This window comes from Pan troglodytes, chromosome 3 (assembly GCF_028858775.2).
Source record: "Pan troglodytes isolate AG18354 chromosome 3, NHGRI_mPanTro3-v2.0_pri, whole genome shotgun sequence".
NCBI classification, from domain to species: Eukaryota; Metazoa; Chordata; class Mammalia; order Primates; family Hominidae; genus Pan; species Pan troglodytes.
In genome coordinates this window covers 40,419,853-40,444,447 of record NC_072401.2, presented here as the reverse complement: position 1 = coordinate 40,444,447, position 24,595 = coordinate 40,419,853, and the positions used below count along the sequence as shown (strand labels likewise).

Sequence of the window (24,595 nt, the reverse complement as noted above, 5' to 3'; positions counted from 1 at the left end):
ACATAGTACTGAAATTGTCATTCACCAAAGACAAAGAGATATTAAAAGCAACCAGAAATTTTAAAAAATCATTTTAAAACTAGTTATCTACAAAGAAACAATTAGAATGACAGATGACTTAACAACAATAATAATGTAAGTCAGAAGGGAGTGAAGTGTTATCTTCAACAACAGAAAATAACTGTCAGTATAGAATATACATATCCAGCAAAAGTATCTTACAAGAATGAGGGCAATAAAAAGATCTGCAGATTTTAAAAAAAGAATTTGACACCAAGCAGACCCTTACTGTAAAGAAAATTCTCAAAGATGAACATCAGGCAGAAGGCAATTCCCAGATGAAAGGTATATGATGCAAGAAAAAAATGAAGCAGAAAGCAATAACTAGATGAATAAGTGAAAATAAACACTACCTGTATATTCTGGACAATGAGAGCATGTAAATTGAGAGGGAGGCAAGTGTCAGAATTAAAATGTTTTAAAGTCTTCGTATGCGTGAGGAGGAAAGCCAAGAAAATGGTTTGACTTTAGATTTAAAGTCTGCACAATTTCCAAATTAGTAGAGAAGAAAAAAATTTAATACAAAAATTTGGAAACAATTTTAAAAATTTTAAATAAGGCATGATAGGAAAAAAATCCAACTACATCATTTTCTATAATAGAAGAACAATCACAGAAAAGGCGAGATAAACAAAAAGCACAGAATGAGACAAGATCAATTATATGAATAATTCTAAGAAACAAGATCAATTATATGAATAACCAAAATAACCATAAAAGAACTAAGTTTATCAGTTAAAAGTCAAGGTGGACAGAGTGGATTTCGAAAAATCCAGCCATCATGCTTACAAGAGATACATCGAACATAAAAATATTCAAAGTAAAAGTATGAAAAAAGAAGTAACAAATACTAACTAAAAGGAAGCTGATGTAGGTCTATCAATATTAGACAAATTACACTTTACAACAAAAATCACTACTAAAGACAAAAGAAAATCACTAGAAAATAATAAAAGGTTCAATTAATTAGGGTGATATAAAAATCTTAAGCTTGTATACATTTCAAAAACTACCCTCCAAATATGTAAAGCAAACATAAGCAGAATTATAAAGAGAAACCACAAGTTCAACATAATAAAGGGAGATTTCAACATTCATCTCTCAAATACAGGAGATATGAGTAACAATAAGCATGATTTAATGGATATATTAACACATTGTAATCATGTACATTCTTATCAAGCAAATATGAAATGTATAAAAAATCAACACTTAACTAGGCCAAAAAAATCTTATAAATGTCAGTGAAAAATACAAACTACACAACCTGACCTACTGTAGTTAAGGTGAAAACCAATTTTTATAAAAGACAAAACACTCATCTGTTCAGAAATTTAAAAACACAGTACTACATAACCCAAGAGTTAAAGAATGAAATTAATCATAATGCAAACTAGAAAATAACTAAATAAGACAAAAATAAAGTATTATATATTAAAATTCTGAGAGCAGCTAAAATAATACATATCAAAATTTTATTTTATTGGGAGACAGAGTCTCGCTCTGTTGCCTAGGCTGGAGTGCAATGGCACAATCACAGTTCATCACAGCCTCGACCTCCCAGGCTACAGCAATCCTGCCACCTCAGCATCCGAGTACCTGGGACCACAGGCGAACGCCACCATACCCAGCTAATTTTTTTATTTTTTGTAGAGTCAGGGTCCCACTCTGTTGCCCAGACTAGTCTCAAACTCCTGGGCTCAAGAAATCCTCCTGCTTCAGCTTCCCAAAGTACTGGGATCACAGGCAGGAGCCACCACACCTGGCATACATAGGGAAATTTTAACATCAAATGTCATATTAGAAAATGACCTAAACCTTCAAGTAGAGAAGTTTAAAACACAAGAGAATAAAAAAAGCAAAATTGATTTTTGAAAGCAATAAAGGTAGAATAATGAGAAGCAGAAATTAATTAAACATTAGAAAACTTACGATGGAGTTCAAATAAAGCTGAGACTTGTTTATCTGAAAAGGCTAATCTGATCTCTGATGAGAATAACAAAGAAAAAAGAAGGAAGATAATATAAACATACTAAGATTGCAGGAGGGAACTTAACTGCTAACACAGTAGACGTGTAAACAGTAAGAGACTACTATAATTGCTTTAATAGTCTTAATAAATTTGGAAACGTTGCTATAATGGAAAAATTCCAACTAAACATTCTCACAAAGAAAACATCAGATCCAAAGAATTTTTAAAGTAAATTCTAACATTCAAACTTAGATAAACCTAGAAAAGAAGAAAAGAGGAGATACTTCCCAATTAATTTCATGATCCTAAAACTATGATATCACTGTCAGGCAAGACAAGTCAAGGAATAAAAAAACTGTAGGTCAATCTCATTTATTTATAAAGATGCAAAAATCCTAAATGAAATATCAGAAAACCAAACTCAGTAATCTATCAAAAGGAAATGAAAAGGAAGTAGTGACACATGCTACAACATGGATGAGCCTTAAAAACATTATGCTAAGTGAAAAGATGCCAGACACAAACAGCCACATATTGTATGTTCCATTTATATGCAGTATACGCAACAGGAAAACCCATAAATACAGAACACACATTAGTGGTTGCCAAGAGGAGGGGGGAACTAGAGTAACTGCTTGTAGGCATAGGGCTTCTTTGGAGGAAATGGAAAAGTTCTGAAATTACATAGGGGTGATGATCACACAACACTGTGAATATACTAAAATTAGGTTGTCCTTTAGTACTAAAGTTAGTTGAAATTGCCAAGAAAAAAAAAAATAGCCTAACCAAAATGACGTTAGGGCTATCTCTGTGGAAGTATAGAACACAAAGCAAAACACACTGTACGTCCATGCCTTGACTAACATTTTTATTCAAGTCAAGCAATTGAATAAAGAAAAAAGTATAGCCATAGTGGGAGGCAGGCATGGAGTGAGATATCTGGACAGCTGGATATTTGCTACCTTTTCCATCTCTATATGCGTACCACCTTCCAGTGCTCTAAATCACTAAGCAGCTACGACAATTCGCCCCTCCCAGTAGCACATAGTTCAGGTGTGCCAAATCCTAGGGTCTGTTCTAGCTTTAGATATTAACATATGATTCAAAGTAATAAAGTACAGGCTGGGCATGGTGGCTCACACCTGTGGTCCCAGCACTTTGGGAGGCAGAGGCAGGAGGATCGCTTGAGGCCAGGAGTTCAAGACCAGCCTGGGTAACATGGCAAGACCCTGTCTCTATATTTAAATAAATAAACAAATAAATAAAACTCAAAAAAGGTAGTAAGATACTGAGTATATAATACAAGGGGAATTTTTACTGTAAATTAACTCAATTTTAGAAACACAAAGAAACTCTTCATAAAACTGGACAAAAAGCCGTAAGCAATAGAAATTAAGTTACAATCTAATCAATTCATTCATCATTTACAAGGGGAAAAATCTAAACGGACCTTGTCTGTCTGTCGTTATATAAAAAGCATGTTAGGTAGCCTCCAAGTTTTACCTTGCAAGTTCCTTTGGTTTAAACTTCCACCATGTGTCTGGTTCCCGAAAAAGGACTTTATATTTGTGTTTCTGAGACTACATACAACAAAGACAAAAACATTTTAAAATAGGTATTTCCAAGAAATCAAAATTATTGTTTCCAAATATATAGCATGTAAAACGTAGATTATCTAATCTTGATGAGTGTGTTAAAATGGCAAAATATACAATCACTTTAACCCAGCAATTAACTATTAGAAATTTATGCTACTGATAAATACTTATATAAGAGCATTTATTTATATAATACATACATTAGATATATGCCAGGATAGCCAGTTTTCCAGTATTTGTAACAGCAAAAGAATACAAATAACTACGTGGCTATTAATATAGAACTGACTAAATAAGTGAAGGCATAACCACAAGATGAAAATACTACACAGTAATATTTAAATTCTACATGTGCTAATGACAGAATGTTCTTAAAAAAAAATGTTAAGACAGGAAAATAAAGAATTTTCGGCCAGACATGGTGGCTCACGCCTGTAATCCCAACACTTTGAGAGGCCGAGGTTGGTGGATTAACTGAGGTCAGGAGTTCAAGACCAGCCTGGCCACCATGGTGAAATCCTGTCTATACTAAAAATACAAACAATTAGCTGGGCGTGGTGGCGGGCACCTGTAATCCCAGTTTCTCAGTTTCTGAGGCAGGAGAATCGATTGAACCCAGGAGGCAGAGGTTGCAGTAAGCCGAGATCACGCCATTGCCCTCCAGCCTGGGCAACAAGAGCAAAACTCCATCTCAACAACAACAAAAAAAGGTGGGCAAAAAAGAGCAAGAAGGGCAAGAAGAGGATTAGGTATAGGTCAGGTAAAGGCAAAGGACTTAAACATTAAAAGAAATCTGGCAAATTCAGAGAAAATAGCTGAGTTTACAGAATGCTGAATTTCTCAGAACAGCAAAATTTCAAAAGAAATTTAGGGAAAAACAAAGGACCAACAAATTTTGATTCTGCCAAGTATGAGGAAAAGGAAATAAATATATATAACATATGTACAAACAAAAAAATAAAATTATAATTTAGTACCACTACCTTTTCATAAAAGACCCCAAAAAACAAAACAATCTTAGAGTTCAAAAATTGAATTTCAGAATTTAAAACTTTAACTTTATGGAAAAACTCAGCTAAATGGCCTAATTTCCTCATTTTGCTGAACACCAATGAAAGCTCATTTACAGACTATCCAAGGTTCTGAGATTCTTAAGTGCTTCAGATTCACTTTCATAATTAATGTTCCCCAATAATTGCATACAAACTGTTATAAACTTATGACAACTTATGGTACTAACCAAAGCAACATATGGTTTCATTTCCCATGCCTGTAGGTTTGTATTATCTATAATTATAGGAGATATCTTCTTCTCAAATGCTTCTTTTGCTGAAAAACATAACATAATTAAAAATCATTTTTTAAACAACAATACTAAGTATTATGATTTTCAAAAAATCTGATCTTTTCATAATTTGAAAATCATGATGTGCTAATTTTACTCACTGCTCAACTTCTAAATATCCCTTTGAGGACATAAAAATTAAGTAAGTATGGGTTGGCTGGGCATGGTGGCTCATGCCCATAATCCCAGCACTTTGGGAAGCCAAAGCAGGCAGATCACTTGAGGCCAGGAGTTCGAGACCAGCCTGGCCAACATGGTGAAATCCCATCTCTACTAAAAATACAAAAATTATTTGGGTGTGGTGGTGCCCACCTGTAGTCCCAGCTACTCAGGAGGCTGAGATAAGAGAATCACTTGAAACCAGGAGGCAGATGTTGCAGTGAGCCAAGATCAGGCCACTGCACTCCAGCCTGGGCAACAGAGTAAGACTCTGCCTAAAAAATACAAAACAAGGCCGGGCGCGGTGGCTCATGCCTGTAATCCCAGCACTTTGGGAGGCCAAGTCAGGCGGATCATGAGGTCAGGAGTTCGAGACCAACCTGGCCAACATATTGAAACCCCGTCTCTACTAAAAATACAAAAATTAGCCAGGTGTGGTGGCACGCACCTGTAGTCCCAACTACTTGGGAGGCTGAGACGGCAGAATCACTTGAACCCAGTATGCGGAGGTTGCAGTGAGCTGAGACCACGCCATTGTACTCCAGCCTGGGTGACAGAGTAAGACTCCGTCTCAAAAAAACCCCACATATTAAGACTGTCAAGTAAGAGAGAAAGACCTTGAGTAGAAAAATTAAAATCAAACTATAGTCTTGAGTTTAGTTAATAATAATAAACCAATTTCTTAGTTTTGACAAATGTATCCTCGTTATATTAGATGTTAACATGAAGGATAAATGAGTGAAGGGTATACAGAAGCTTTCCATAGTATCTCTGCAACTTTTCCATATATCTAATATTCAAAAATAAAGTTTAAAAACAAACAACAAAAACAAATGGACAAATTTACACACACACAATGTAATGATCTGAAATAAAGAAAACATTATAATACACCATTGCACAAGGGATTTTCTTACCTTTCTTCCAAAGGAATTAGACCAAACAGGAAATTAATGATGTACCACAACAAGTAAGTCTTACAAGTAATTTATTTGGAAGTTTTCAAAGTTCTGCCCAGTCTCTAACAACTCACTAATGAAGAAACAAAGAACCAATTTAAAAATGGGCAAAGGAGGCTGGGCACAGTACCTCACACCTATGATCTCAGCACTTTGGGATACTGAGGCGGGCGGATCACCTGAGGTTAGGAGTTCGAGACCATCCTGGCCAACACAGTGAAACCCCGTCTCTACTAAAAATACAAAAATTAGCCGGGCGTAGTGGCTTGCACCTGTAATCCCAGCTACTCAGGAGGCTGAGGCACAAGAATCACTTGAACCCAGGAGGCAGAGGTTGCAATGAGCCAAGATCGTGCCACTGCACTCCAGTCTAAGTGACAGAGCAAATATGAATAGACATTTCTCCAGAGAAGATATACAAATGGCCAACAAACACACAAAAAGATGTTCCACATCATTAGCCATCAGAGAAAAGCAAATTGAAACCACAATGAGATACCACTTCACACCTACCAGAATAGGAATAATCAAAAAAACGGACAATAACAAGTGTTGGTGAGGATGTAGAAAAGTTGAAACCCTCATAAATTATTAGAGGAACATAAGAAGGTATGATTGCTTTGGAAAACAGCATGGCAGTTCCTAAAAAGGTTAGACATAGACATGTGTATTTGTTTATAGCAGCACTGTTCTTAATAGCCAAAAAGTGAAAACAACTCAAATGTCTATTAACTGATGAATAGATTAATAAAATGTGATATATCCACCCAGTGGAATCTTACTCATCCATAAAAAGGAATGAAACACATGCTACAACATGGATGAAGCTTGAAAACATTATACTAAGTGAAAGAAGCCAATCACAAAAGTCCACATGTTGTAGGAAATGTCCGGAATAGGCAAATTATCTATAGGGACAAAACACAGACTGGAAAGAAATGAAGAGTGACTGCTAATAGGTACAGAATCTTTCTGAGATGATAAAAATGTTCTAAAATTTAGCGTGTTCTAAAAGTTGCAGCAAAGCCAAATTAAATAGAGTGTATTAACGAATGCACAGCCCTGAATATTAAGTTCTAAAAACTACTGAATTATACAATTTAAATGGATGATTTGTATGGCACATGAATTTTGTCTTAACAAAGCAGTTTTAAAATGAATTCCGCCTATTAACATATATTATTGTTGCTGTTATAAGGGCATGCTGAACCATGCTAACACTTTTTTTTTTTTGAGACAGAGTCTTGCTCTGTCACCCAGGCTGGAGTGCAGTAGTGGGATCCTGACTCACTGAAACCTCCGCCTCCCAGGTTCAAGCAATTCTCCTGCCTCAGCCTCTCAAGTAGCTGGGACTATAGGTGTGCACCACCATGCCCGGTTAATTTTTGTATTTTTAGTAGAGATGGGGTAACGCCATGTTAGCCAGGGTGGTCTCAAACTCCTGACCTCAGGTGATCCATCTGCCTAAGCCTCCCAAAGTGCTGCAATTACAGGCATGAGCCACCGCGCCCAGCCAATGTTAACACTTTTCACCTTCATTTAACTTTCACGACAATCCTGGGAGTTAAGTATTATTATTCCCTTTTACAAAGGGGACACTGGGCCTTGGAAAGTATAAGTAAATTGCACAAGATCATATAGCTAGTAACTGGTGAATCCAAGGGTGATCTTCATCACCAAATCATACTGCCTCCTTTGGTTTTAGTTATGTTGGCATTTTCAGATTCCTGAATTCTTAATCTTTACTTCAAAAAAGAATATATAAAAATTTAACAATGTCTGAAGATGGCAAACCCAAGAATCACCTTTACAGTACACTTATCATAAAAGACTGAGGGCCAGGTGCGGTGGCTCATGTCTGTAATCCCAGCACTTCGGGAGGCTGAGATAGGTGGATCACAAAGTTAAGAGATCGAGACCATCCTGGCCAACATGGTGAAACCCTGTCTCTACTAAAAATGCAAAAATTAGCTGGGCGTGGTGGCATATGCCTGTAGTCCCAGCTACTCAGGAGGCTGAGGCAGGAGAATCGCTTAAACCCGGGAGGCAGACATTGCAGTGAGCCAAGATCACGCCACCGCACTCCAGCCTGGCAACAGAGCAGGACTCTGTTTCCAAAAAAAAAAAAAAACTGAGGAAAATACAGTCCCTATATCTTAATAAGATTCTCCATAGAAAATTCAAACTATGCAAATAAACATTTAATGATAAAACTATCTTCACTGAATAGACAGTTACACTAGCAAGGAAACTAAATTTTTACCTATGATGTCCCCACAGATTCAGTTTAGAGAGTCGTTTTTATTCTCACACTATCTTCCATAAAAAGTAAACCAATCGCCAGGCGTAGTGGCTCATGCCTGTAATCCCAGCACTTTGGGAGGCCGAGGCAGGTGAATCACAAGGTCAGGTGTTCAAGACCAGCCTGGCCAACATGGTGAAATCCTGTCTCTACTAAAAATACAAAAATTAGCCAGGCATGGTGGACGCGCCTGTAATCCCAGCTACTCAGGGGGAGGCTGAGGCAGGAGAATCGCTTGAACCTGGGAGGCAGAGGTTGCACTGAGCCGAGATCACGCCACTGCGCTCCAGCCTGGGCAACAAAGCAAGACTTTGTCTCAAAAAAAAAAGAGTAACCCAATCTAAGGAAAACCAGTGGTTAACTGGTCAAATTCCATTTCTGGTTGTTCAAATTCCATTTTAGAAAGCAGTAACCAGGCTGGGCATGGTGGCTCAAACCTGTAATCCCAGGACTTTCAGAGGCCGAGTTAGGCAGACCACTTCAGGCCAGGAGTTTGAGACAAGCCTGGCCCTGGCCAATGTGGCAAAACCCCGTCTCTACTAAAAATACAAAAATTAGCCAGGCATGGTGTCACACACCTATAGTCCCAACTACTCAGGCTGGGAGGCTGAGGATGAGAATCCCTTAAACGTGGGAGGCGGAGGTTGCAGTGAGCCGAGATCACACCACTGCACTGCAGCCAGGGCGACAGAGCAAGATACTGTGTCAAAAAAAAAAAAAAAGATACACAGGAAACAACTGCAATTTCCTTACAGCTATTCTGAGACCCAAGCAGAAAATTAGATTTACTTCTCAAAAGATCCCTACTGATAACTTAAATATGCCACACAATATTCTAAGTACCTTACAAAAATTAACTCTTTGAATCCTTATAACCACCCTATGAAATAAACTCACCTCTTACTATGTAACATAAGAATTAATGTTAATGACAGTTAAAATTTTATATATACTATACAGTTATAGGCCACGCACGGTGGCTCACACCTGTAATCTCAGCACTTTGGGAGGCCAAGGCAGGCGGACCACCTAAGGTCAGGAGTTCGAGACCAGCCTGGCCAACACGGGGAAACCCCGTCTCTATAAAAAATACAAAAATTAGCCAGGTGCGGTGGCATGTACCTGTAATCCCAGCTACTCAGGAAGCTGAGGCAGAAGAATCACTTGAACCCAGGAGGCAGAGGTTGCAGTGAACCCAGATTGCACCACTGTACTACAGCCTGGGCACAAAGTGAGACTCCATCTCGAAAAAAAAAAAATACTAAGCCAATTTAACTGGGCACAGTGGCTCACTTCTGCAAACTCAGCACTTTGGGAGGCTAAGAGAGGCAGATTGCTTGAGCCCAGGAGTTCAAGACCAGGCTGGACAACAAAAAATACAAAAATTAGCCAGGCATGGTGGCACATCTGTGGTCCCAGCTACTTGGGAGGCTAAGGTGGGAGGATCACCTGAACCCAGAAGTCAAGGCTGCAGTGAGCCAAGATCATGCCACTGCACTCTAGCCTGTGCAACACAGCGAGACCCTGTCTCAAAAAACAAAAACAAACACACAAACAAATACTAAGTGAATTTTTTCTTTGTATTACTCATAACGTTACCCAGAATCTGATTATCTGTTCTTACCACGATTCTGGTTCCATTCATGTGCTTCTCCTAAGTACTTTACATCAAACTGGTACTGTCCATTTATATAAAAATAATCATCAGTACTAAGAATGACTCCACTTGGATTATCCTCTTGCAAAGTCCTGTGAAAGATAAATGAAATAATTTTCATTACCTTTTCTTCTAAATTTTCTCTCCTAATTTTTCCAAAGTCATAAACAAAATAAATTATTCAAGTACTATCATTTTGTGGATCACTTGAGGCCAGGAGTTCAAGGCCAGCCTGGCCAACATGGTGAAATCCCATCTCTACTAAACATACAAAAATTAGCCAGGTATGGTGGCATGCGCCTATAGTCCCAGCTACTAGGGAGGCTGAGGCATGAGAATTGCTAGAACCCAGGAGGCAGAGGTTGCAGTGAGCTGAGATTGCGCCACTGTACTCCAGCCTGGGAGACAGAGCAAGACTGTGTCTCAAAAAAATAAATAAATAAAATAAAAGAGTAAAAATCAGCCTCGGCAACATAGCAAGAACCCAACTATACAAAAAAGACAAAAATTAGGCAGGTGTGGTAGTGTGCACCTATAGTCCCAGCTGCTTGGGAAGCTAAGTTGAGAGGATCACTTGAACCCAGGGGGTTTAGGTTACAGTGAGCCAAGGTTGCACCACTGCACTCCAGCCTGGGTGACAGAATAAGACCCTCTCTCAAAAAAGAAAAAAAATTAAACACAAATAGATAAATAAAAGAACAAACATATTGTAATATTCAAACAAATCATACTAAAAATACTCTAAGCAGAAGTTTAATTCCAAAAAAAATCTGACCTAAGGCAGGTCTATTTTGCTTTATGTAAATTAATATTCAGAAACTTGTTTTTAATGTTACAAAGACCTTTTATCCTTAACTATAAAATCTTAATAATGGTTAGAAGATTAACAAATTTTTAATTATCCTTTTCTGAAAATATATGTCCCTTTCTGTAGCATCTATTAAGTGCCAGGCACTGTTTTAAGCACTGAGCATACATCAATGAACAAAAAAAGACACAAAAGCTTGCACTCATGGAGCTTACATTCTAGTGAATGCTCATTTGATCCCAATTCCTATGTTTATCCTCTTCTCTTTGTAGCTTTCCCTTCTCTGACACTTCCTTTTTTACCGTTAAACATGTATATATCTCAGCTATCTTTAAAAATTCTAACTAGGCTGGGTATGGTAGCTCATGCCTATAGTCCCAGCACTTTGGGAGGCTGAGGTGGGAAGACTGCTTGAGCCCAGGAGTTTGAGATGAGCCTGGGCAAGCTGGTAAGACTCTGTCTCTACAAAAAATTTAAAAATGAGCCGGGTGTGGTGGCCCATGCCTGTAGTCCTAGCTACTCAGGAGGCCAAGGCAGGAGGATTGCTTGAACCCAGGAATTCAAGGCAACACTGAGCTATGAACATGCCACTGCACTCCAGCCTGGGTGACAAAGCAAGACCCTGTCTCTTAAAAAAAAAAAAAAAGTTTGAGACCAGCCTGGCCAACATGGTGAAACCCTGTCTCTACTAAAAATATAAAAATTAGCTGGGGGTGGCAGCAGATACCTGTAATCCCAGCTACCCAGGAGACCGAGGCTGGAGAATCTCATAAACCTGGGGAGGTGGAGGTTGCAGTAAGCTGAGATCACACCACTGCACAACAGCCTGGGTGACAGAGTCAGACTCTGTCAAAAAAAAAAAAAAATTGTAACTACACTTTGGGACCCCTTTCAACTACTACCCAACTTCTCTCCTTCCTTTAACTCCATCATCAGAGCTTGTTAAACCCTTTTGTCCTCACAGGACAACAAAATTGTTTCTCAGATATCCATTTATGACCTTCTTTCCAATAAATTCAAAAGGCTTTTTCCACTCATCGTTTTCCTTTGGTTTGAATACTAGACCATTCTCTTCAAGACAACGCAGGTTTGTCGGGCATGGTGGCTCACGCCTGTAATCCCAGCACTTTGGGAGGCCGAGGCGGGCGGATCACAAGGTCAGGAGATCAAGACCATCCCGGCTAACACGGTGAAACCCCATCTCTACTAAAAATACAAAAAATTAACCAGGCGCGGTGGCAGTGGCTGTAGTCCCGCTACTCCGGAGGCTGAGGCAGGAGAATGGCGTGAACCTGGGAGGCGGAGCTTGCAGCGAGCCAAGATCGCGCCACTGCACTCTAGCCTGGGTGACAGAGCAAGACTCCGTCTCCAAAAAAAAAAAAAAAGACAACGCAGGTTCTATGTCTCAACACTCTTCCTGTTATTTCTCTCTCTTCATTCAAAAAATATTAAGTTTCTACCTTGTGAAAAGCACATTTTTCTTTACCCACACTGTAGCTGCCTCTGATTCTAAAGGCCCCTGAAACCTAGCTCTTCAAACTTGTCTCACAGCTCAACTGCCTTCTAAGGTACCACCTTTCAGTCCAATCTCTTTCATGAAACACACTGCCATGACTGACAGTAACATCTATAATATTAAATTGTTTTATGTTGTTGTTGCTATTAAGTCAGTTAGAAAAGCCTACATGTCTACTGAAAAATATGCTTATAAGTGTATCAGCAGAATATGTGGAAATTTACTAGCAGAGAAACCCAGACACACAAAAGATATCAAAAAAAAACTAAAAATAAGTTTATGAAGGACATTCTCCAGTTATCTATGCATATTCATTAAGACTAGACTAGATACACCCAGGATCAAATAGAGACCCAACTGATAATGTTAGAAGGCTAATGGTTAAAATTTGGAAAAAGGAAAAAAAAAAAAAAAAGAACTAGCAAGCCAGGCGCAGTGGCTCACGCCTGTAATCCCAGCACTTTGGGAGGCCGGGGCGGGTGGATCACGAGGTCAGGAAATCGAGACCATCCTGGCTAACACGGTGAAACCCCGTCTCTACTAAAAATACAAAAAAGTAGCTGGGCGTGGTGGTGGGCGCCTGTAGTCCCAGCTGCTCGGGAGGCTGAGGCAGGAATGGCATGAACCTGGGAGGCGGAGCTTGCAGTGAGCCGAGATCGCGCCACTGCACTCCAGCCTGGGCAACAGAGCAAGACTCCGTCTCAAAAAAAAAAAGAACTAGCATATAAAATAGATTAGGTGAAATCTTCTGGAATTTAAAGGTTAAGCAGGGATAGAGAGGGACTATGAAAACAATACTCTTCAAGGAGTGCCACTGAAACCATTACAAAGCTGCCTCTAACACTGACTCCTGTCTCCCAGATTAAGGCACTCACAGCCTACCTTAACTACAGAAGGGATAAAGGTGTATATATGAGATCAAATAACTGATGGTACTCTATTTTGGAACAGAAAAGTCCCTGAAAACTTGAAGTTCTCTGACTACCAGTTGTCATCCTATACTCTCTTCCTTCAAATCACACATTTCTAAAAGCATTATTTAACAACATTCTATAATCCTGAATTTCCAACTACCAGTAAAATTAATGTATTTAAGACTTCCATTCCATGAAATCAAGATCAATTATATCTCTTTAACTCTGTGATCAAAGCTGAACTCATCTTTCTCCCACTCAAATTAGCTCTCTTCTACTACATCAATAGCTCACAATTTTGAAATTGTCTTTAATTTTTTCTTCTGTCTTTCAAAGAGATATTCCAAGATGAACGGTTTCAATAAACTTCCACAGAAAACAGTGTTATTAGCTACACAAAGTTAGGAAACCTTAGTAAAAAGAAAACATTTTAGGGGTTACTAAAGATCTCTACTAAGCAAAGCATTTTGCCTATTTATTCATACTTGTGTTCAAATTCAGACATTATACTATTTTTTAAAAACCCAATTAAACCTCATACCTTGCCAAAAAAGATTTTCCAGATCCCGGAAGACCTCTGAGAAGAACAAGAACTAGTCCAACGTAAGATGTCTTCTTTCTTACAACCTGAGAAACTGGGGTTTCTTGCACTTGATAAGCACTTGTTCCATCTTTATTTCTCCATACTTTTGTTGGAGAAGTGTGAGAAATAACTGAGGGTGGAAATGTGTAGTTGACAGATCTCCAGTGTGCAGCTGTGGTTACAACAGGAGCTACAAAGCCATGGTTTCCTTGGAAGAGGTCAAAAGCAGGAATCATTGGATTCCACATCGGTGGAGGTGGCGGAGGAGGCAACAGTAATGGGAGAGGAGCAAGTACCGGGCAGTAACTCACATCCTTCCCCTTAGTTGGCAGTTCAGGATGTTTGTGTGGCTTGAAGTTGAACCCTTCGGAAGGTAGAAACACATCAGAGACCCGAGTAGATTTCTGATCCCCACCTGTACCTGGTAAATCAAGCCCTGGAAGGTTTAAACAAGCCTGAGGTTCACTGGCATCCAAATCTACAGGAGCTTCAGAGAATTGAGCCTCAACGCACTCAGATTCTAAAAGTTCTTTCTGTTTTTGATTGAGACTGCTACAACCTGCGATGGAGTCACTTGCTACATTTAAAGAACTACTGAGAAGAGAATCTTCTGGGTAGTTACTTTCCAAAGCCAATGTGTTATCCTTTATAAAACACTTGGACTCGTTCAAAACTGAATGTGAAGGTAATGGGTTTAAACTTAAAGTAGAACCAGAATTCTCTAAATTTTCACCGTTCAAATTCATATTTTGTGTAGAAAAAATGGGAGTCATATTACTTGAATCAGGATTTATAAACTCACTCGAGTCATTAAAACTATTAACATCTTGTGAAGGCAAAAATGAGTATACTTGGTCATCAGGAGAAGAGTTCAATTTCTCAAAAGCATTCTGTATTAAGGAATCCAGGTCTTCAGTTAGCTGCATGTCCAAAAATGAATCCATTTTTGAATCTTCACTCTCTTCTTCAGGACGTTTTTCCATTATTTTACTTTCTGCTGCACCTACTTGGTTCTCAGAAGCAACGAAACTTTGTGAAGATGATTCTTCTATCTTGGTATCAGTGGCAGATAATTCTAATAGACAATCCATAGCATTTTCAACTGTACAACAAGAATAATAACAACAACAAAAATATAGACAGAGAAAACAGATTTAATAATTTTATTAAAATCCATCTAAAATTATATTGGATTTTGCATTGAACAGAATATAAATGTACAATATTCATGTTATTTAAAAAAAATTAATATTTTATTAACATACCAAAGTCTGTAGTAGCAAAAAGTCTGAATGATGGAGACATGCAATCCTATTCTTTCAGGAAAACAGTAATAAACCAAGCTAATAAACTATCATCAAATAAATATTATTTGCTGAATTGAGTAAATACATAAATATCTGTAATTGGACATATTAGGCTTATTTATAAAAGTCCTAAAGCCTGTTGTTTAACAAATACTTACCTATTGCATGCAAACTTTTAAATATTAAGTATTTTATTCTCTTAGTAAATCTAACTTATTTACATGATCCACGCTATGAATTTCACTTACTACAAAGAATATTTGAGCATGTACTGCACATCAGAAATATTTTGTAAAAAAAAATCTTTAATATGCTCAAAGAACTTTGCAATCTAATAGAGATTTAAAACAATTATATTAGAGACAATTACATTGTAATATAATACAGATTAAATAATGCACACTTTTTGGCGCGGTCGCTCATGCCTGTAATCCCAGCACTTTGGGAGGCTGAGGCGGGTGGATCACCTGAGGTCAGGAGTTAGAGACCAGCCTAGCCAACGTGGCGAAACCCCATCTCTACTAAAAATATAAAAATTAGCTGGGCGTAGTGGCGGCGCATGCCTGTAATCCCAGCTACTCAGGAGCCTGAGGTGGGAGAATCTCTTGAACCTGGGAGGCAGAGGTGGTAGTGAGCAGAGATCGCGCCACTGCACTCCAGCCTTGGTGACAGAGCGAGACTCCCTCTCAACAATAAATAAATAAATAAATAAATAATGCACACTTTTGATAATGTACAAATGCCATAGAAGCACAAAGGAGAATAAGAAAAGATCTCACATAAGGTGATATGTGAACTGGGACTTGAAGATTAAAAAGTAACTTGCCAGACACAAGAGAAAAAAGGGTAAACCCAGGCATGGCTCTCCCTAGAAGGAGGTCGATTGGGTGAAATTGGGAGGAGTCCTGTATGTCATGTTAAGAAATATTAATTTTATTTTCGAAGGGAACTTGAAGGAAACTACCAGTCATAGCATTTGAGCTAGAAGTTTTATACACATCACCTCACTGAATCCTCAAATACTACCATGAGGTATATTATTCCTAGCAACAGATGAAGAAATGAAGTTAAAAAGTACATTAACTTGACCCAAGTCACACAGATAGTCAGTGACAGAGCCAAGACTGGTATATCTGACTCCAATGCTGAGCTCGTTCTGTTATAACACAAATAGGGAGCCATTAGAAATTTTAAGGCCAGGTGTGGCAGCTCATGCCTATAATCCTAACATTTCGGGAGGCTGAGGCAGGTAGATCGCTTGAGCTCAGCAGTTTGAGACCAGCCTGGGCAACATGGAAAAACCCTGTCTCTACAAAAATTAACCAGTGTGGTAGCATGTGCGTATAGTACCAGCCACATAGGAGGCTGAGGTAGGAGAATCACTTCAGCCCATGAGGTCGAGGCTACAGTGAGCCTCTAGTGAAAGTGATTACTGCGCTCCAGCCTGGGCGACTGAGTGAGGCCCTATCTCAAAAAAAAAAGGAAACCAAAAAAAAAAAAACAAAATAAGAATTTTTAAGCATCTGAAGTTTGGAGGGAGGGGTTGTTTATTTTGTGTTTTGTCTTGCTGTTTTAAGAAAGATAAGTCTGGAAACAGCACAGCAGAGTAGGTAACAGCTCTGGTCTGGAGTCAGAACACCAACATTTAAATCTCTACTGCTGGCTATGACACTTTCAACAAGTTAACTTTCCTAAACCTCGATTTTCTCATTTGTAATATGGGGATAATAAAAGCACCTACCTCATAGGTTGCTGTGAGGATTAAATGAGATAATCCATGAAAAAGTGCTGTGCACAAGAACTGGCACCTAGTAAGCACCCAATTAAGTTCCCTTAAGAAGAAAAACAAAGAGGGATTGGAGGGGGCAAGCCTGGCAGAGACCAATTAGGAGATCATAGCAATACTACAAAGGACAGAAAACCTAAAAATGGAAGAAAAAAAAAGGTGGCAGGGGTGGGCAGGGACGGGGGAAAAAAAAGAAAGCAAACGTAAGGAGTATTTCTACGAAAAAAAATCTACATGACAGTAAAACCAGAAAAGATCAACTAAAAACTTAATGTCTATACAATGAAAAATTACACTAAGTAAATTAAAGATCAAAATGGATAGGTACTTATCACATAAAAAAAAGTCCTTATACAGATTGCTGGGAAAAATTAAAACCATGGTATAAAAAAAATTTTTTTTCAATGAATGAACAATTTACACAAGAATACAAGAATAAACAAACATGTACAAAAATGTTCAACATTCCTCTTTATTAAAAAAACACAAATTAGGAAAAATGCAATTTTATTCCTATTAAAATCTTAAAACATGGGCTGGGTGCGGTGGCTCACGCCTGTAATCCTAGCATTTTGGGAGGCTGAGGCGTGTGGATCACCTGAGGTCAGGAGTTCGAGACCAGCCTGGCCAACATGATGAAACCCCATTCTCTACTAAAAATACAAAAAAAAATTAGCCAGGCACGGTGGTGGACGCCTGTAATCCCAGCTACTTCAGAGCCTGAGGCAGGAGAATCACTTTAACTCGGGAGGCCAAGGTTGCCATGAGTCAAGATGGCGCCACTGCACTCCGGCCTGGGCAGCAAGAGCGAAACTCCGTCTCAAAAAAAAAAAATCTTAAAACACTACTACACAATGTTGAAAAGGCTGAAGTGAAACCACCACACTTATGCAAGCCTGGTGGAATTACAAGTCAGCACACCTCATTGGTAGGCAATTCAGCAGTATGCTTCCAAGAGCCAAAGCAGTTCTTACCCTGTGACGCAAGAAAATAAGATTTTGGAACTAAGAAAAAAAAGCCAAAAGAAAGAAAAAAATATTTTTACCAAGATGTTCTCTGCAATATTAATTATTCACGAAAAACGTAGATATAATTAAACTACAGCACAACTGAGTAGATTAGAAACCCATTAAAAATATAGATTACAGCAACATAGACAAATGCTTAAGTTAAAAACGCTTAATAACAAAATTCCACCACTCAAATCTCAAATGCTTATGAACAAGGTCTATAGAAGATTCTGGAAAACAAAAAAGTTTTTTTGTTATGGTATAGGATGATGTGGATTTCTTGTAATTCCTCATTGCTGTATTAGTTTATATGCAACAATTACATTTTAAACATATCAAAATTAGGAAATGTCAAAGTAACTTACAAAACTCAATATACTATCATTTCTGAGCATCATGCACTGCTGACAACTGGTTTTCTACATGCATAACTGGACAAGATATGCTCGCAGACCACACGATGACTGAAACTGGAAGTTTATAACACATTACCAAAACTTCCCAAATCCAGAATAATTTTACCTTATACTAATCATGGCTAGTAACAATACTAAGCATCAACATTTAATTTACTCATCTAGCCAACTTATATAAACTCCCTTCTGTCTACATACTTCTAAACAATGTATGACAAGTTATTAATAACCTACCATACTGAAGACTTTACCAAAAACAAAAAACTAAAACTCAATCCTCACCAAAAAAAAGTCCTATGAGGCACATACTGTTATATTTCTACCTAACAGATTAGAAAACTGAGACTCAGGGAGATTAAGTGGCAGAGCTGGAAATCCAACCCACGTTTCTTGACTCCAAAGTCAATGTTTTGAAATTATACTATTCTGCTAGCCTCAACTCTTAATCAGCTCTTATTTGCATAATTATAATTACCTAGTTGCTTAATAGATATTTACTTAGCTCCTATTATGAGTCAGTTGCTATGTTACGGGCTGAAGATACAGGAGTAAAACAAAGTTTTTAAAAACTCTGTCTTTATGGAGCTTACATTCTAGGAGAGTGGTTCTCAACCAGGTACAATTTTGCCTCCCAGGGGACAAATGACAATACATGGAGACATTTTTTATTGTCACAACTGGGTGGTAAGGAGCTATTGGCATCTAGTGTGTACAGGCCAGGGATGCTGCTAAACCTACAATGCATAGGAGAGCCACTCAAAATAAAGGATTATGTAGCCTAAAGTGTCGACAGTGCCAGTCTGTTCTAGAGTGAAGATGAAAGAGATAGAATATGCTATCTATACAAATACCTTACACCTAGAACTGCACATTTCTCAAGAGCAGAAAATATGTTTTATTCTTCATATCCCAAATACCAACTCAAATACCAACCTTAGTAACTTGCCAACAGCAGATGATTAATAAATGATGAATAAAATAGAAACAAGACATTTTTCTATATTACTATTAATCATGGTATAGTACACAAAGTCTTCTTATAAGACGGACAGGGTTCAAACTAAACTTTTTCTCACCTTTGAAATCACATTCAGAAAGCATCAAATACACTACATCAGGATCCAGATCAGAAAATATCTCTGAGATACTGGTGAAGAGTTCTTCCTGATCAACTTTTGTCTCACCCATGGAAGGTAGAGTAGTGGTTGGCTCCTCACGACTAGCAACACTGGATACGACAACTTCCTTAGGGTTTGCAGTCTTCCGAAAAGGATTTCCCCCAAGATTTTTCCTTCTCCTTGGCATTCTGACTTCCAAAACTAAAATGTTTCCCTTTTCTTAGTTAAGATGTTTGATATTTAAGTCATAATTCAAACAAAATAGGGTTAAATATCTTGCACAATCCAGCAGTAAAAAGACCTAAAATAGAAAGCAATTAAAAACACTCAGACTATATATATTTCCATTTCTAAAATCGGAATGACATCTTTATTTAGCTCTAAGAAAGTACCACCAACTCTAACAGCAGAGCTAAAAAGTAGTCAATTTCTCTCTCTTCAAAATATGCAGGTTTTGCCAGGATTGAACATGTTAAAAATTAAGATGTTAACAATATGTATTTCAGAGCAATGAATACACTATTTCAATACATTTTTTCATTTTTAAAAACATGAAAGTCTTCATAAATATAATTAGAATGCGTACTGAACACCTATACTCAGATGTCCAATAGGCATTATAAATTTAACATGTCCAAAACAGCTCCTCATCACCCCCTTCAAACCTGCTTTTCCCAGTCTTTCCCATCTCAGTGCAACTATATCCTTCCAATGACTTGGGCCAAAATCTTGGAATAATCCTTGACTCCTCTCATCCCACATCCAACTGGTAAGCCAATTTTGTCAGTGCGACTCTCAAAACATATCCAGAATACTATCATTCCTCACTGCCACCACCCTAGACTTAGCTACCACAGCCTCTTGCCTGAATTACTATAAGTCTCCTATCTCTTGGTTTCCACCCTTGCCGCTTCAGTCTATTTAGCACCAAAGACAGCGTGACTCAATTAAACCACATGGTGGATCATGCCTTTCTTCTACTAAACTATCCACTAGCTCCCTAACTCAGGACAAAAGCCAGAGCCCTTAAAATGGCCCATAACCTGGACACTGGTTACCTCTGTACTGTCCTTTCCCTTAGCCACACTTAAGTCTCCTCGCTCTTCTTCAAACACACCAGCAATGTTCTCCCCTGGGAACCTTTACACCTTGGTTCCCTCTACTGAACCACTTTTCTCCAAGTATCTCCTTATCACCTTCTTATCATTATTCAAATGTTACCTTCTCAGGACCTCAGAGCCCCAACACCATTTATCCCACTTTCCTACTTGAATTTTCTCCATAGGACTTATTGTTTTCTTACATAGCATATGTTTTACATACGTATTGTATTTACCACCCATATTCCAATAAACTGTAAGCTCCACAAGGGCAGGGACTCATACCTGGAATAGAACTACAGGCAGTCTACTTGTTTTCTCTGCTTGAATATATCTAATAAACATTTCAAACTTAACATATCCAAAACTAAATGTCTAATATATTTCCCAAAATCTGCTCTAATCATTGGGTCTGACACCTGTCATCTTTCACCCATATTCCAACCTCCTACCTGTTCTCCCTGTTTGCAACTTTGTCCCCCTATAGTCTATTTTCAATATACCAGCCAGACTGAGCTTTATACGATGTAAAAAGGGTCTGATCTAAACCCCTATATGTTCTCCATATCACTCAGAGAAAAAACTAAAGTTCTTACAATGACGTATCTCTCTGCTAGCCCTTGATATACTCTTCCTCAAGATATCTGCACGGCTAACTCCTGTACTCCTTCAAATTTTTGTTCAAGTGTCACATTCAATGATTTCTCTATTGATTATCCAACTGATAATCATATACCCTGCTCCCTCTGCCCCAATCTCCCCTTTCCTGCTAACTATCCATTGCCCTTATCATCTCCTATTGTGTTATAAAATTTACCTTTTAATTAAATTTGTATCATAGCTCTCTCCACCTTCCAGAACTGCATTGTCAATATGGCAGCCACCAGCCATATGTTCCTATTTAAATTTAAATTAATTACAATTAAATAAAAGTACATTTATGTATTAATATCAGACATAAGCAGAATTCAGAGCAAAGAAAATTATCACAGACAAAGAAAGGCACTGTGTAATGATAAAGGATCAGGCCATCAAAAAGATATAGCGGGCTGGGCGTTATGGCTCACGCCTGTAATCCCAGCACTTTGGGAGGCCAAGGTGGGTGGATCACCTGAGGTCAGGAGTTTGAGACCGGCCTGGCCAACATGGTGAAACTCTGTCTCTACTAAAATACAAAAATTAGCCAGGCGTGGTGGCATGGGCCTGTAATCCCAGCTACTCAGGAGGCTGAAGCAGAATTGCTTGAACCTGGGAGGCAGAGGTTGCAGTGAGCCAAGATAGCGCCATTACACTCCAGCCTGGGCAACAAGAGCAAAACTCCATCTCAAAAAAAAAAAAGATATAGTAACCCTGGCCAGACTCAGGGGCTCGCGACTGTAATCCCAGCACGTTGGACAATGGGCAGGAGGATCACTTAAGGTGAGGAGTTTGAGACCAACCTGGCCAAAATGGCAAAATTCTGTCTCTACTAAAAATACAAAAAGAACTAACCTGTAGTCCCGGCTACTCGAGAGGCTAAGGCAGGAGAATCGCTTGAACCCAGGAGACAGAGGTGCAGTGAGCCAAGATCACGTCACTGCACTCGCGGTGGCTCACGCCTGTAATCCCAGCGTTTTGGGAGGTCGAGGTGGGCAGATCACCTAAAGTCAGGAGTTTGAGACCAGCCTGACCAACATGGAGAAACCCCATCTCCACTAAAAATACAAAATTAGCCAGGCAAGATGGTGCATGCCTGTAATCCCAGCTACTCGAGAGGCTAAGGCAGAATTGCTTGAACCCATGAGGCAGAGGTTGCATTGAGCTGAGATCACACCATTGCACTCCAGCCTGGGCAACAAGAGCGAAACTCCATCTCAAAAATAAATAAATAAATAAATAAATAAATAAATATAAAAAAGATATAGCAACCCTAAATGTATATGCACTAAAAAGAGCTACAAAATAAGTGAAGCTAAAACTGAAAGGAGAAATAGACAAATTCACAATTATAGTTGGAGACTTCAACACTACTCTATCAACAACAGACAGAATAAACTAGACAGTAAATCAGCAAATATATAGAACTCAACAACACCAATAATTAAGGATCTAATCAACACTTACAGAACACTCCACCCAACAACAGCAAAATACACACTCTTTTCAAGTATTAACAGAACACATACCAAGATAGATCATATCCTAAGCTAAAACCAAACCACAACAAATTTAAAACAATTGATATCACACAGGTATGTTTTCCAACCACAATGGAATCAAACTAGAAATCAGTAACATAAAAATTTCCAAGCAATATACATCTAAATAATCCATGGGTCAATGATGAAGTCTCGAAAAAATTTTTAAAATATAATAAATTGAATGCCAATGAAAATATACCATATCAAAATTTGTAGGCCAGGTGTGGTGGCTCACGCCTACCTGGATTGTAATCCCAGCACCCTGGGAGGCTGAGGTGGGCAGACCACTCTGAGCTCAGGAGATCAAGACCATCCTGGGCAATATGGTAAAACCCCATCTCTACTAAAAGTACAAAAATTAGCTGGGTGCGGTGGCTCACACCTGTAATTGCAGCACTTTGGGAGGCCGAGGTAGGTGGATCGCCTGAGGTCAGGAGTTCAAGACCAGCCTGGCCAACATGGTGAAACCTCGTCTCTACTAATACAAAAATTAGCCAGGAGCGCTGGCACGCGCACTGAAGAAACAGAAGCAGGAGAATCGTTTGAACCCAGGAAGCAGAGGTTACAGTGAGCCAAGACAGTGCCATTGCACTCCAGCCTGGGCGACAAGAGCAAAACTCTGTCTCCAAAAGTAAATAAATAAATAAATAATAATAATACATAAATAAATAAATAATACAAATACAAAAATTAGCCACGCAAGGTGGCACACACCTATAATCCCAGCTACTCAGGAGGCTGAGGCAGGAGAATCACTTCAACCCGGGAAGCAAAGGTTGCAGTGAGCTAAGATCGAGCCACTGCACTCCAGCCTGGGTGACAGGGCAAGACTCTGTCTCAAAAAAAAATTGTAGAACATGGCTAAAGCAGTGATTACAGGAAAATCTATAGCACTAAATGCATACATTAGAAAAGAAGTCTCAAATGAATAATCTAAGCCCCCACCATAAGAACCCAGAAAACGAAGGGCAAATAAACTCAAACCCAGCAGAAAGAAGAAAATAATAAAGAGTAGGCCGGGGCCAGGCATGGTGGCTCATGCCTGTAATCCCAGCACTTTGGGAGGCTGAGGCGGGTGGATCACCTGAGGTCAGGAGTTCAAGACCAGCCTAGCCAACATGGTGAAACCCTTTCTCTACTAAAAATACAAAAATTAGCTGGGCACGGTGGCAGGCGCCTGTAATCCTAGCTGCTCCGGAGACTGAGGCAGGAGAATCGTTTGAACCCAGGAGGCAGAGGTTGCAGTGAACTGAAACTGCGCCATTGCATTCCAGCCTGGGTGACAAAAGCAAGACTCCATCTTAAAAAAAAAAAAGAGCAGGCCGGGCACGGTGGCTCATGCCTGTAATCCCAGCACTTTGGGAGGCTGAGGTGGGTGGATCACCTGAGGTCAGGAGTTCGAGACCAGTCTGCCCAATACGGTGAAACCCCGTCTCTACTAAAAATACAAAAATTAGCTGGGCGTGGTGGTGCACGCCAGTAGTCCCAGCTACTTGGGAGGCTGAGACAAGAGAATCGTTTGAACCCAGTAGGTGGAGGCTGCAGTGAGCTGAGATTGTGTCACTGCACTCCAGCCTGGGCAACAGAGCAAGACTCTGTCTCAAAAAAAAAAAAAAAAAGGAAATAATAAATAGCAGATAACAAATATTGGAAACAGAAAATAATGAGAAAATTCAATGAAATAAATTGCTGGTTTACCAAAATGATCTATAAAACTGTAAGACTAGCAAGACTCACAAAGAAAAAAGAAGACAGAAATTACCAACATCAGGAATGAAAAAGGGATATTACTACAGACCTTGCAG

At 38.9% G+C, this 24,595-nt stretch overlaps 1 protein-coding gene across 6 annotated transcripts in view; it reads right to left on the bottom strand.

The window, feature by feature from the left end:
- N4BP2 (NEDD4 binding protein 2) overlaps nt 1-24,595 on the bottom strand; it is a 100,126-nt gene that overhangs the window by 39,584 nt on the left and 35,947 nt on the right. For 3 of the 6 annotated variants that reach the window (XR_010156297.1, XM_063808736.1, XM_009447524.5), the window contains exons 2-6: nt 19,469-19,811; nt 13,832-14,975; nt 10,020-10,144; nt 4,871-4,959; nt 3,536-3,612 (exon numbers count right to left, since the gene is read on the bottom strand). Coding sequence is in view for 5 of the 6 variants with exons in the window: in XM_063808736.1 (XP_063664806.1) it covers nt 3,536-3,612; nt 4,871-4,959; nt 10,020-10,144; nt 13,832-14,975; nt 19,469-19,697 (1,664 nt within the window). In the remaining variant the exon portion in view is untranslated. Of the gene's footprint in view, nt 1-3,535; nt 3,613-4,870; nt 4,960-10,019; nt 10,145-13,831; nt 14,976-16,921; nt 17,013-19,468; nt 19,812-24,595 lie in introns of those variants that run through there. The other 3 variants (XM_009447528.5, XM_054683769.2, XM_054683768.2) reach the window with 2 other exon arrangements.